A 14,445-nucleotide genomic window follows, 5' to 3' on the forward strand; every position below is an offset into this window, starting at 1 on the left:
TGTTGTCCTGGTTCATGAACCTTTCCTATTTTCCTGGCACCTTTGAGGTAATCAGGAGTATTTCAGGGGCTGCACTGCTACAAGTGTCAGCAGTGTTTCGGGGCTGCACTGCTACAGCAGTGTTTTGGCTGAAAAGAATGTTCCTTGATAACACAGAGTAGTAGTTTCAGGTCCTAAGGTCAGAAATACTTTTGTGCCTCAGAATTTTAGGACTTGGTAGGATGTCAGGAACATGGATACTAATATGAAAATCAGTAAAAACATACAAGAAAAACTTGTCTGTCAAGGCTGGTGGCAGTCCTGTTCTGTACAACGTTTGGCTGAAACCTGTGTGTGGTGTGTGCTGGACTGGAAGGAAACACAGTGTAAATGCTGAGCTGTTTTTCTCTCCCTGGCTGAGTTGATCTTCAGCGATATGCTGTGCATACATGACTTGCATAAAATTTAATTTGTTGGGGAGTACCTCATTATACTGTCTAGAATGTCAAATCTCAATTTAATTTTAGAGCCAACTATAGCAAATTTCTACAGTGCTGCAAAATGCCAGGTTGTTAATGTGGTTTTGATTCTGAGCTCGTCTTTTGGGGCCCATGATTTCCTCTACACCAGTGATAAGCAGAAGGTGAAGGCAGAATGGTGGAGCTGGAAGGATTGCAGTGGCTTTTGCTTGGCTGCAGTAATGAACCCTTTGTTGTGCTTTGCTCTCCTGTAAGGAATTTCAGGGTGCTACTATGAAAAGTTCTTTTTCTTCTTCTGCAACTCTGCATTGCAACAATACAGTGGAGTTGATTTGTTTGCCCTGTATCTGTTTGGCTTTCTCGTGGGCACACGAGCCAGATCCTTTCTGAGCTTTGTAGTAGCTGATTGAGGAAATCCACATAACAAGTTCTAGGCAATTATCTCATCAATTGCATATGTGTACTTTTGTATGTGGAAGTTTTTAATACATGCTTCTTTTTTAATGAGAAATACTTAAAAAATATATATGTATTGAAAGTAGATAGGATTTTTAAAGACTAATTTCCCCCTATCAAAATATTTTGACTTGTTCCTACAGTGCACCCCTAAATTAAGGCTTTGCTGAAGTATGGTTACATACATTTTTGTTACTGTGCAAGACACGAATGCACAGCCATAGCTAAAACCATTTTATTGCACATTGTGGTGAAATAATGGCTTTTGAGAGGTAATAAATGTTCAGAATAATTCCCTGGTCTTATCACAGTAAGAGGAGGTGAATTTGGATCGCTGAGGCTGTAGGATTTCTGACCTTAGGGATTAGATCACGAAGCCTTGACCTTGATTTAATTCTAAGTAGTGCCTAATGTAGATAGTATCTGCAGTTAATGTGATCTGTTTCAGAAAATAACCAGAAGTGTGCTTCATTTGCTTGATTTCAACAGAACATTGTTAGCTTATGGAGTGGAATCTCATTTGGCTGGCTAATCTCTGTTCTCCATTTTCTGCTGTCCCCATGTGTTTTTCAGTTCACATGTGGTGTGTTGTGAAGATAGGCTTCTCGGCTTTCCCACTGGGTACTCAGTGTCTGTTCTTGATGGTTGTGGTAGAGGACCTGTTTTCTCTGTTACCTATATGCTTTGTGGAAGATAAACATATAAGAAAGAGCCTAATAGGACAAATTACTCTGTATCACATTAAGAGAGATCCTTATGTTAAGAACAGTTTCTTCAGTGAGACTCAAAAGTTAAAATTACATAAAACACAAGTTTCTGATGTTCATGTTACAAACTTATTTTAGTTAACTAAGTTGTTCTGAACATTTATAAATAAAGCTAATACATGGTGTGGCATGTCGGAAAGGGGAAATTAATTGTCTGTGTCTAATGATTGGATTGCAGGGTACGCCAGGGGCTAGGCATTTCCTGAAAGGTTTTTTGAAAGTCCTTGGAGAAATAAAATTTCTCTAGAGTTCTCTTATTAGAGTACAGAAGTGAATTATGGAAGTTAGTCTTTCTGCTCCAACAGTTTTTTCGTGTTGTGTGGGTGTTTTAATAAGTGCATCTTAAATATGTATATTGGCAGCATTCTGAATGTAAAATTTGGGTTTGCCAAAGTGTTTATGCCTATCACAGATCTTGCTGAATTTACAGGGGTGTTTTCCTTATTTTTTAAAACACTTCAAAGAAAATGCTTTGTGGTGCTTTTTTGTCCTGATTTTATATCAGACTCAAGAAATTTACAGACTTCTTACTAAACAGGATTACTCAAAGGCCAGTTTTCAGTAAGAATAGACTAGTTATCATGATGAAAACAATGAAATATATATAGTTCTCTCTGTAATTTTTTTTTTCAGATCAAGATGAGGATTTAAATAAAGTAACATGGAGTCTTAGTTTCATTCTGTACACATAACAAGATATGGTGTCTATCTGCATTTTTGTCTGGAAGTGGCATCATGGCGAAATGATGCTATTCTGAATATTCCCAACAGGTCTAGGGTTGTGTTCATTAAGAGAGAACCTGCTAATGCTTAAATTAAAAATGTTCATTTCATCTCATTATGAAAAACAATTTCAGCTTCAAGTAATGCTCTTTAAAAATGGCACTTCAGAGAGAAGCTTTCTTTGCTAGCTGCCTTCTGATGGTTTTTTTTCAGCCATTTCCTGGATGTCTAAGCTGAACATCTAACATTACTGATGGTAATTGCTCTGCGTTAGTTTCCTAGTGCAAAAGTAAAAAAGGAACGTCATGGAGGTAAGGGTGAGAATGTTGGTCATGGAATGATCATCTCTGAAGGACTTCTCTGCTGTGGAGAAGAGGGAAAGGATGTGTATTCAGAGCAGGATGTAAATAATGCATTGTTAATGAAGCATGAGGCAACTGATCACAAAGACTGCTTAAATGGTAAAAATCAGGTGGAGTTCTCTAAGGGGGGAAAAATATCCAGTAAGAAATTTCATGTTCAGGGCTTGCTTAAGCCCTGAATTTGTTGGCAGACCTAAGTGACCTTTGCTGGGCTCAGGCTGGGATGGGATTTTTTCAGCTGGCTTTGCAAATCAGGTGTTCTGTGAGCTTGGGCTTAGAGGAGAGCACACCAGCCAGCCTGGGCTTGGGGTCTCTCATGGGTGGAGTGATGATGATCTTTCTAGGGATTCAGGGCTGAGATGTGGAGAAGGTGGCTGAGAGGAGAGCAAACTTGTTGAACTTCCTCTGCTGTGGTGGCTGTGAGCTTTTCCTGGATGCTTTGTTACAAAGTCAGTTAAAAGAGCTGAGATTGTCCTCACTAGAGTTTGCACAAAGAGTTCTTGCCACACATAATAAATGTTTAAAACAGCTTTTTACTCACTACTATGGTTAGAGTTGCCATTCTAGTGAAGTACATCTGGTTTTGGCATATCATTTTGAACATAAAGGTCAAGATATTTTTTGTCCAGGTCTTTGGCATGGTCAGATACTCAGTGATCCATAACTGAAAATGTGCATGAATACCCTTAATTTTTCTGTTCTTAAATTTGTCACTTTATGACCCTAGAGTTAAGAGTTTGAGTCTGAACGTTTTACCATTACATCTGTTTATTTTGTGATTCCTTTCCCAATTCCTGTGTAAAACTCCTAAAGAAAGCCCTTTGCAGTCTATGGGAGGTGTAGCTGATTTCCCCAGCTTGGATAGGATAACTCTGGTAAAATGGTTAGTGCAAATTTAATCTTTGCTGCTGCTTTCAGATAAGCAAATGGTTCATGTATTATGGTGGGATGTGAATTCTCTGCATTATGTGAAGATAAAGTATTCTTTTTTTGCTATGCTTAAATGCTACTTGCACATCTTAAATAGAAACTTAGTAACATTTAAAATGTGCAATCTTAGTACTGTTTTCAGACACTAAGCAGAATTTGTTTGTAGGTTGGTGGTTAGTGGAAAATGCCAAACTGCATGTCTTATGCCTTGCTATTGGATATTCCTCTTCAATACTCTTGCTATAAGAAACTCTAAAATGATAGTTGAGTTCTAATTGCTATACCATGTTTAGATGTAGGATTGCAGAATTCTTGTAAAAAGCTGATTCTTAGATGATTGTTAGATGGATGATGATATTGCTGACTCTTATCTCAAAATTGGTAACAGTTGTGAATTTTCATGAATGCATGGGTTTAGTGACGTTAATGAGTTGAAGACTTGTGGAGAGGTTTCCATCATCTGGAGGAAACTAAGACGTGCATACAAACACCATGGCAGAGCAGAACATGTCTTACAAAAACAGAAATGATGTGCCAAGGTACAACTTCAATTTTTTTTTCTTTTCTTTTAGAATTTAGGTTCAAAATCATGTTTTTTTCTACAATTAATCTCACTTTACAGGTTCAGAACAGTGGTGAAATAGAGTTTTACAATTGGAAAGGTTTGAAGCAGAGAAGGGAGTTGATCCTGGAGGACAGAAATGAAGCTGGGAATGCAATACCTACTCCAGTGCTTTGTGAGATGTGCAGCCTCCAGAAATGAGAGTGCAGCTGTAATTTTTTTTAAATTAGTGCCTGAAAGTATACGATGCAAGCCCAAGCTAATATAAAAGTGCTTGAGTATATCACAGTAGCTGTGTCTTCCTGCATATTTTGATAAAAATAGCTTAACAAATACAAAGTGGAAATACAGGAAAGCCTTCAACCTCTCCCAGTGGCTTACTGCTGATGGACTTTGTAATTACATCTGTCTATCTCCATCTGTACCCTGCTCGGCTAGAGGCTGGATTTAAGGTTAATTGTATGATGGAGGATCCTGATTTAAAGCTATATCTGAATTAGAATTCACAATCCTCTTTACATAAAAATATTTAAAAACTCTTTTAGAAAAAAACATTGATTGTAGGGCAAATGAAAAGATTTCGATATTTCTTTTTCATAATTTGTGATTAACTTAAGTATATATAAATATATTCCCATGCCATCTGGTTTATTTCTCTCTTCATCTTACTCTTGGCTTCTGTCATCTTGCTTATTGCTCTTTGGCTTTTTAATTAAAGGAAAAAGCAGTAGAAATTACTTTTGTGATCACAGTATCATTTCAAAGGTTGTTGGATGCTATGAAAAATAGTGCTGCTCTATGTTTTGAGATTTACTGCTGTTGAACACAGCTTTGACACGAACATACTAAATCCCTTTGACTTCAGTGTATAATATTCTAATCAGTGTAATTAATCAAATTTTTATTCTGTAAAATGGAGTGTTTTTCAGAAATATATGGTTCAGTTCTTGAACTACCATACAGAGATTAAGCTATCCTTGGTAAGGTTGTTACATTTAAGTCTTATGTTCTGATGGTGTCCTGACTGAAATAGATCGTGTCCTAAAAGTTGTGGTTTGGAAATATTTAATTAAATGTTCTGGAATTAACAATTACAACATTCTCAGGATGCAGTTTGGTGAAAACAGAGAAAATTCTGTTTCAATGAGTTGTGTAAGAAGAGAAAAAGGAGGAAAATACAAACTTGTGTTTAATTTTGATTAATTTCATGTCAAGTGCTACAATGTAACTGTGGTGTTGGATATTTTTGTTTGTTTTGTTTGCTTCTTTTTTTTTCAACTTGTAAAAGCAGTGGTTTAGTCCCTAGAGATTTTTCTCCAGCTGAAGTGAGTTTCTATAAGCTAACATCTTAGGCCTTAAAAAAAAGGAGGACCTTCCTTAAACAGCATCACTTGAAAAATTCAGTTCAGTTTATCGAGGTGCATAAGCATATGCTCCTCTTTAGCAAGAGGACGCTTTGCTCTTGGGTTGTATTCAGATATTGCTGCTTGCATGAATTAAGATGATTAAGTATGACCCTAATGTTGTTAAACCAGTGCCTGACTTCCTGATATGATAATTTGCAAACAAAATTTGCTTTCTCATAGTGTCAGTTGCATTCCAGTTTGGCAGCATTTGGAAGTTAAATGCCCTCACTTGGTGATTCCTTGCTGCTGTTGGATATCATCTTAAATAGGAAAGGAGATGCTGGACTGAAGCAAAAGCATGAAGATATTTTTTCAAACCTCAGGATTTCAATGTTTTTATTTAAAACTTTTGTTAAGCATCTAAATCATGGGATAATAACTTTTAAGATCCTTTAAAAATTGGGAAAATGAAGTTGCTTTTTACCCCAGACATAATGTATTTTGAAAATACGGAAATATGCAGATTTGTATACCAGTTGTTGACATCTGTGAATCCCCAAGTACAGGATTGTATGAAGGTCTGCCACAAGGCTGTGTAACTGTTCAGAGTACCTGACTCAAACTCATCTCTGATTAGCAAGTCATCTTTTTTAGCTGTACTGCTGGAGCCATACTAAGAGTGAAGAAGGAAAAAATCTGTTCTGGTATTTTTATTACCGCATCATCTAGGAACTTTTAATCTTAATGTGATGTTTCATTATAAAATGACTGGCATGGATAGAGGTGTTGTGAACTTGGCCCAATATTTCTTAGTTCATGTCTGTCTTTATTAATTTGGCATGCACATTTGGAACTGGTGGTTAAATGAGGAGAATTGTGTCTTGGGGAGCGGCAGAACTGAGAGGAGAAATAGTCCTGTGACAGCACCTTGGGATTGAGCTGGTGAGAAGTGCAGTCCAGTGTGGTGGGATAGATGGTCTTAATGCTGGTGGTGTCCTCAAAAGAGGACAAAGCACAGCTGCGTATCTGTGTAAGTTTGTTGAGTTTGTTTGTACCATATGTACAGAACTGACAAGCCTTAGTTTGTGCTGGCATGTTGTACCTTATTGCTGTGCCTCGGTGTCTGGCAATAGGGTGTGATTGTTGTCCTTGTTAATTACTCTGCAGCTGTTCCCTCCTTCCCTCCTCAGTGTCTTGACTAACTTGGTTACATGGTTCTTTTAGAGAAGGTAACACAGTGTCTTTGCAAGCTAAAATTGTTACACATATGTTTAAGTTACTCAGCTCATCTCAGGATTTGCACTTTAATTTTGCAGTAAACTTTATGCAGAAAAAAAATAAAGCAGTGTTGCAGTCACTTGCCTAGATCTGGGGTCAGCCCGAAGGCTGGTTGCGCAAAGCCAGTAATACTGCTTTATAAAGGGGTTGTACTGCTGCGCTAAAATTCATCCGTGAGTGACCTCTTGGAACTCTGTAACTCTACACCCACACATCCTAATTGTCTGCTTAGGTCACAGCCAGCCTTTGATGTCCCACAGACCACGGCAGGGTACTGGGCCAACTGGTTCAGCTGCCGCCTGCTGCAGCCGTGGAACAAGAGCCCTTTGTTGTGCCCGGGCTGTGGCGCTGCGCAGGGACCGCCGAGCCGCGGCTGCCTGCGCGGCGCTGGGCCGGCGCTCCGCGGTGCCCTGCCACCACCCGCACCAAGTCCGGGCAATATTTGCGGGGTGGTCTCTTGGCTTCTGGCTGGGAAGGTGTCTGCTCCGTGCTCTGTGCATGGCTTGTAGTGCCTGAAATAGGGCAGTAGTTTCTGGGTGAGTTAGCAAACTTCTCAGTTCGGGTTATTGCAGGAAATCTGCTTCTGCTTTAGTTTATACCAGTGGAGTTTCTTGTAAAAGCTTACTAGGTGTGGGTCTCTTTGGTTAGTTAGTGGCGTGAGGGTTTTTTTATTTGTTTCCTTGGAAGGTTTAGTGTTTGTTTTTTGTGGGTTTTTTTTTTTTGTTTGTTTGTTTGTTTTTTTTTTTGTTTGGTTTTTTTTTTTTTGTTTTTTGGGGTTTTTTTGCCCCCCTACTGCTTCTCTTCAGCTACTCATGGACAAAGGCTTCTACACATTTGCAGTTAAAACTAATGCTGGAATGTCTTCTCTAGACCTATGTTGATAAATGTTCTGTTATCAAGAATAAAATTTTAAACAGAAAAATGTTGATACATGCACGCTGTCTCATGATTCCAAGTATTTGAAAAACCAGAAATCTGGGTGGTTACAGAGAAGTTGCTTTAAAAGAATATTGCCATGCCAGGATGCGCATGAAGTATTTTGAACCTGTATCTAAACTGGTTGGCATGCAAGACATCAACTTGTGTTTCATTTATTCAGATACTGCTCTTAGGATTGTTAGTGCTGATTTTATAGCTTCTTGTCACTTTAATATAAACTCATTCTGCAGCTTGACTAGCTGTGTTCCAGTAATTCTTGGTTGTTGAACATACAGAGCTATAATTTCTTTAGGCCCCCCACACCACAGCATTAACTTAGATTTTTAAAATCACAGGGACTGAGCTCAATTGTTTGATCATAGTCATAGAATATATGTTGATACATATACAGTGCTTGGCAAAAGTAATATGCTTGCTTGTAATAATGCTTCCTGTGTGCTCTTTTTCATAGTTTCTTATTCCAACTTTTTGTTTTCCAGCTTGCATTAACTTAAGCTTAAGGCTTATTTCATGTTATGAGTTCGCTTGCTCATCTCATTCATCCCGAAAGCAATGCTGAAGAGGGCAACAAATACAATTATAGCTATAACACAGTAGAAATAAGGAAAATGAAGTGTTATGCAGGCAGCACCTGAAACCAGGTGATAATGACTATGGTTATTAAGCAAACTTGTCTGTCTTTAATCAGAGACCTGTTTGTGGAACACGGACTTGATGAGGAGGACAATAACAACGTGATAATGACAAAGCTTAGTTGGGTTGGGAGGATTTGGGAGCAGCATATATGAGATACTGTCTGTACAATCAAACTGTCATCTTTGGAGTTGAGAAGGAAGATGAGTTGGAAGAGAGCAGAAGCAGAAATGCATTACTGTCAAGCTTCACTGACAGGTATGGGAAAGTTGAGTGGTTGCATTGGTGTTGAGTATCTTTACGGGCTCTTTGTTAGTATTCCTCTGGCTTTCTGCTTGGTTTTGCAAAGGAAATGGTTAAAGGTTGTGAAAAATTTGGAGTAATGTTTCTTTTTTTCTTAATTCCTGTATGTTATTCTTCTTTTCTGAAGGATTTGATTTTTTTATAGCATTGATCTGTGGTTAGATGAGCAGAGAAGACATTTATTTCAACCATTCTTTTGAGTAAGTTGGCTGTAAAATAAAGCAAAATGCTGTTTACAAGCAGAAACTAATGGAAATCAATTGCCAAAATTCCTTTAAAGAAGGAAAAACATTTTGACTGGGAAATCAAAGTTGAATATTTAATACAGCTTTTACTTTATAAGGCTCATGCTAAGAATTGTGCAGCATGACGAAGTGAAACATTCTGTGGCCAAAATCAGTTTTTTAGTGGTTTGATTGTGGTTGTGTCAAAACCTACTTCCTTCTTTCAGTGTTTAGCAGCATGGGAAGCTCTTCAGCTGAAGTCCCCACAACGTGGGCTTCCTGTGTTTGTGGGGAGACTGACTGATTAAAAGCAAAATGTGGGGGAAGAGAATTATTTTTTTTCCTTCCAAGACAAGTGTGTGTCTTTGTTGTGTCCATACCAACCCAGGTTGTATGTTCTATAGCCATATATGTGCTGTGGAGTAATTTCTCCTTGAACCACATTGCCTTCTTAGTTTTGTATAGAACCTGGAGCAGTTGGATAGCTTTTCAGGTCTAATGTGGGTTCCCAGGCAGTCAGCTTTTCTAGAGACAAACCAAGTGATTCCTGGTAGCAGGTTGCCAGTAGCTAAAATGGCATATCAAAAACATTTCAAGCCTGTCATTGTTCTGCATGTGTCATGTAGAATTTGACAGAAGGGAAGGGTCGTTGTAAGTGTCATGTTGAAGTCATGAGTGTGCAGGTGTGATGTACCAATTTATACCTTCCTCCATTGATAATCATATATAGAGGATATAGTCCTACCAGCAGGTGAGGCTGGAAAATGGAAGCATTGCAAACCTGGCTTTGCCATCAGGGTTTTTTTTTTTACCAGCAAGTGACTGGTATGTGAACAGAGGTTTTGGGGGTCACTGTACTCAGACATTTCTGTATCATCATTCCCACACCCTCCATTATTTTATTCCTTTCTTAAAATCTTGTGGAACTTTTCCTGGAAATCCTATGGGAGAGTTTGTATTGGCAGTGTATGTAAGGAAGTCTTCAGCTTGCAGCTGCAGAATCAGGTGGAAGTTGCTGTGTTTTGGACATTGTACAGCCTATATTTTAGATGAAGTGAGTGCCTTAGCTTTTGCTGTAGAAGTTTATTGGCACTCTGTTGGTTCTGCAAAGTTTGTGTCAAATGGGGCATGGCTGAAATCATCAATTCTGAAGCTTTCCAGGCTCTTATAGAAGGCCTGGTGTACTGAAGGCATAAGTGGGGCCGTAGTTCAGAGCTGTTGTTTTTTTATGACACTGTCATTTATAATTGAACTATTAAAAAAAAAATACATTTAGTTAGAAGAGTGAGATGTGTAGTTGGTGCTGAAACATTTTCCAGAGTTTTTTTGTACCTATATGTACACACACAGGTTCCTAGACACATCTGTAATGTACACCACTGCAAGACATTCTGACAAAGGACATTATGCTTTTAGTGCATGTATGAAGCTGAAATATTACCCATTCTCAGTTCTTTACTGGTACAATAATTATTGTAGTATTTCAGTAGTGAGAACAGATTTCAAAATGAGCAAATTGCAATAAAGTAACAAGGTTCAAGGTCTTGGAAATGTGAGTAGCATTTCATCCTGCATGTTAGCTTCTCATTCCACACCACAAAAAATGTCACTAAAGATGCAAATAAGCATTAGATGGTGTGCAGCAGTTGTCTTCTGCTGGTGCTGTGCCAAGGTTCAGCTTCTGAGGAGGCTATGTCTCCTGCAAGTTATCAAGAGATCTTCTGTCTGTTTTGATGAAAAGGAAACAGAATGGGGATCTCTGTCACCTTGGTGTGAAGCCTAAGATTTGAGATCAGCAGCTTTTCAGTCTGCAGGGAAATGCAGGGACAGAGATAATGTGCCTTTACTGTTTGCTTCACTGACATAGAACTTAATTTATGTGAGACATACAATTTATGTGGGAAGTTTTTCTTTTGCTGTGTTTCACATCAGAGTATTTGTTGTTTGAGCAGAAACAGGAATATCGAGACAAATGAGCATTGGCTCCAGCTGTTGATCAGGTTTCTCAAGGTTCTCAATTTTATCCCTTTGTCCAGCAGTTTAAAAGCACTCTTCAGCATCCCTCTCAGAAAGTTTTTGCAACATTCCTCTTTAGTATTTCTATTAAGACAATAAGGAGAATTTTATTGGCCTGCCTTTTGAACAATACTGCCATTCTGGAGCTTCTGTCTTGGTAATAAGAATGGGTTGTATCATTCTAGTTTTCTTTGTGTGTACAAGCCATGCTGACAGATACTCTGCTGTTCACAACTAAACACAGGACAGAAGAAACTTGTTAAAACAGAGGTTGTGATTTGTTGTTTAGGGCTTCTGGGTCATGAATCTTACTCCTCCTAAAACACTATTAGAGCTTTAATGTTGCTTGACTAGACCCATAGAGAACATATGCATGCTACATTGCAACTGTAGGCAGTTCTATCCAGGATATTCTTTTGCTTTGAGTTTGCTGGAAGTTTTTAAGTGGAAAAAAGTTGATGTGCTAGCATTAATTTTTGGTTTTCAAGTTGGTATTTTATTATCTAGTTGTTAACATAATTTAACTTAATACCAAACTACATGAAAAAGGTGTCAGCTGTTAAAAGATTTATCATGCATTACATGACTGTGATTTGGTCTCTGGATTTTTCTTATGCTCTACCTGCTTCTTGTTGTAGGTGTATGAAGTTGGGAGCTGTGTTTCAGGCTGAGCTGTCACAATGGGATCACAGTGGCAGAAGAGCTTGTGTGCCACAGCACAGTTCAGAGTGCAGTCAAGAAAACTTCCCTACTTATCCTTCCTGCCCTTGTTCTTTGCATTTTTTTCACTTCATGCCATCTGTGCTTAGCCCTTCTATTCACAGGGACACGGGAGGTGTCAAGTGCCCTGGAAGTTTGGCATAGGAAGAAAAACGCTACAGAATGTGTTAACATTGGAATTACTCCTTGATAGGTGAACATTTCCTTTCATACCACAACATTTTGTCCAGACCTATTCCTGCTGTTAAAGATCATGTAGTACTGTGAATACCCTATTCCCCATTCTTTTTTGTCCCCCTTTCCATGCCTGTGCCACTCACTGAAGTGCATGGTGTATGGATAGCCACTGGAGAACGACTGAGCTACTCTGAGTGGTTCTGTTTCTCAGAAAGCTTTCTGCTTCCTGTTAATTTTGGGGAAAAAAAGCAGTCATTTAACAGTTGTTAAGGTTAATTTCTGTTCTTTTCATGTTGAATATTGCTGGCTAAAACTTCTAGCTGCTGAAATCCCATCTGTTATCTTTCTTCTTTAATTTCATTGTTTGTGGGAAGAACAATACAAGTATAGTCTGTGGACTTAGTGTGTTTTAACGAATTTTAATCTGAAATTTTAAAACCAGTAATAATGCTTTCAGTCATCACTAGGTCCATTTTCATGCTCTTATAAATGTAGACTACAACACTAAGCATAAGGTACTGTTGATCTTGACCTCCAGTATAGAGGTTGGAATTTTTTTTAACAGTTCATAGTTGTTGGAAGGTAAGCCTAAACATAATCTTGTTTCTGTGTATCAACGGTGAATTCTTAATTATTTTAAAATTTAGTTTAAAAGAAATTAATCAAGCCACCTTATTATTCTGTGCCACGGCTTGCAACAGAAGATTGTTGTCATTTGTTCCAAGTGACATCTGTTTGTTTAACTCATAACACAGAAAACACACCTTGGTAAATTGAATTCAATGTGCAATCCACCTGTCTTTGTGCTGCCTCTTGTTGCCAATTAAGACTTTGGTTTTTTCCTGCTTAATGAACATACATCCTCCAGATACAGTAATCTATCTTAAAAAAAACCCAAAACCAAACCAAAAGTATGCAAGTGTTTTCCTTACCTCATTTTTTGGAAAGTAGAATATATAGACATCATTTCTGGTTTTGAAAATAGAATACTAGATTTCTGGATATGAAACAAGGATATTGATGAGATGATGGGTGTTTTTTAAGATTATCATATGTTAGAGAGTCTGTTTGTTTTGAGAATACAGCTTTTCATTCTCTTCTCCAAACATACAATTCATAAGAGCTCCCTTTCCCCACAATAATGAAACTTTTTACCTTTTTCATGCTAAGACAAACAAAACATTAAAAGTAGGAATATTATAGAGGTTGGCTTCAGTAAGAAGATCAAGAGTCTCAGCAAGCTGTGAAACATGAGGATGAAAAGCTAGGAGAGATCTGTTTAGTACAGGGGTCAGCATGTTCCTTTGGGCTCTGACTTTTACTACTAGGGGAAGCATCTTGTGTGGTTGTTGCTTTCCACTGCCCTAACAGACCAACAATAACTTTTCTGGTGCAGTGTGGATTTCTTTATCCTGTTTCTACTAGTGCTAGTCGTTGTTTTTTTTTTTTTCCCCATCCAGTAGAAGGGGAATGCTTTGGAAGATCCACTGTACTTTTGAAAACACAAAGCAAATTCTACTGCTTCACTAGATGTGCTAGTAAAACATAGTGGTTATTTTCTGTATAGTCTTTCAGTTTGAATGTTTATCTCTACAATTTCTTTGAATCATTTTTTGTTTTATGTTCTCTTTAGCTGTCCATTATCACTGATATTTATTTGCTGGATATTGCTTTTATTTGTATCTGCTCTTACTTTGTGTGAGGTGATAAATGTGCAGTTGTGTTTCTGTGTGTGACAAAGCATCCCAATTCCCAGTCTGCCAGCACTTTGTTCCTGATGAGTTCTGCCCAGGGAGCACTACTTGCCATGCCGGCATGAATCAGTGAATGATCATTTAATCTGTGCAAATAATTGTCCTTTTTTCCTTGAGCTGAGAAACAGGGGAGGTGACATTTTAAAAACACTTAAGTTGTGACTCGAATCATCCTGCCTTGAAAACCAGATGATGCTGGTCTGCTGTGCCTAAATGTCAAGTGATTAATAATTGTGGGGTAGTATTTGCACTTCTAGGGATGATGACAGGGGTTCAGCCTAAAAGTAGCAGAAGGGAGGTAAGTTCTGTAACCAGGCAGGGCTTGTTCTGACTTGTTCAAAACAACATACTTCCCTGACACAGATTTTTAGTAAAGGAGTGCTGCTCATCTCATCAAAGGGCCCTGGTAGCTCAGATATTCAGGGTTTAGTTTAGCCTTGTCTGATGGCTTCTCTTTATGTGTGATAATTGCTGCCTGATGGTGTCACCAAAGAGCACTCAAAGTTGTGCTTTTTGATGGGCAAACTTCTTAATGTAGAATGAACAGGTTCTAGATCATCTTGTATACAAACTGAGCTCAGTTGTAAATTGTAAAGCTCCTTGTATTCCTGGGAGGCTGTTTCTACACAGTGTGTCTTGGATAGTTGTGAATATTGATCAGCTTCTTGGTTTTATGTGTGTTTTATTTTTTTTTTTCCTATTAGCCTACCTGAAGGTAACAACTAGGACTCTGATGCTTGGACTTGTTAATAGTGCAGGGGACTGAGACAGGAGCTCTGTTTGGGTGGGTGAAGAGG

The 14,445-nt window shown here is 38.3% G+C and overlaps 1 protein-coding gene across 3 annotated transcripts in view; it reads left to right on the top strand.

Annotated features, from left to right (window-relative positions):
- Nucleotides 1-14,445, top strand: part of DLG5 (discs large MAGUK scaffold protein 5) — a 94,142-nt gene that overhangs the window by 10,007 nt on the left and 69,690 nt on the right. Inside the window, exon 1 of one of the 3 annotated variants that reach the window (XM_050976220.1) lies at nt 8,555-8,712. The exons of the other annotated variants lie outside the window; for them this stretch is intronic. Within the exon in view, the coding sequence (XP_050832177.1) occupies nt 8,658-8,712 (55 nt within the window). The 5' untranslated portion in view covers nt 8,555-8,657. Of the gene's footprint in view, nt 1-8,554; nt 8,713-14,445 lie in introns of those variants that run through there. 3 annotated transcript variants of the gene reach the window in all.

Source organism: Serinus canaria, chromosome 6 (genome assembly GCF_022539315.1).
Source record: "Serinus canaria isolate serCan28SL12 chromosome 6, serCan2020, whole genome shotgun sequence".
Taxonomy (NCBI): Eukaryota; Metazoa; Chordata; class Aves; order Passeriformes; family Fringillidae; genus Serinus; species Serinus canaria.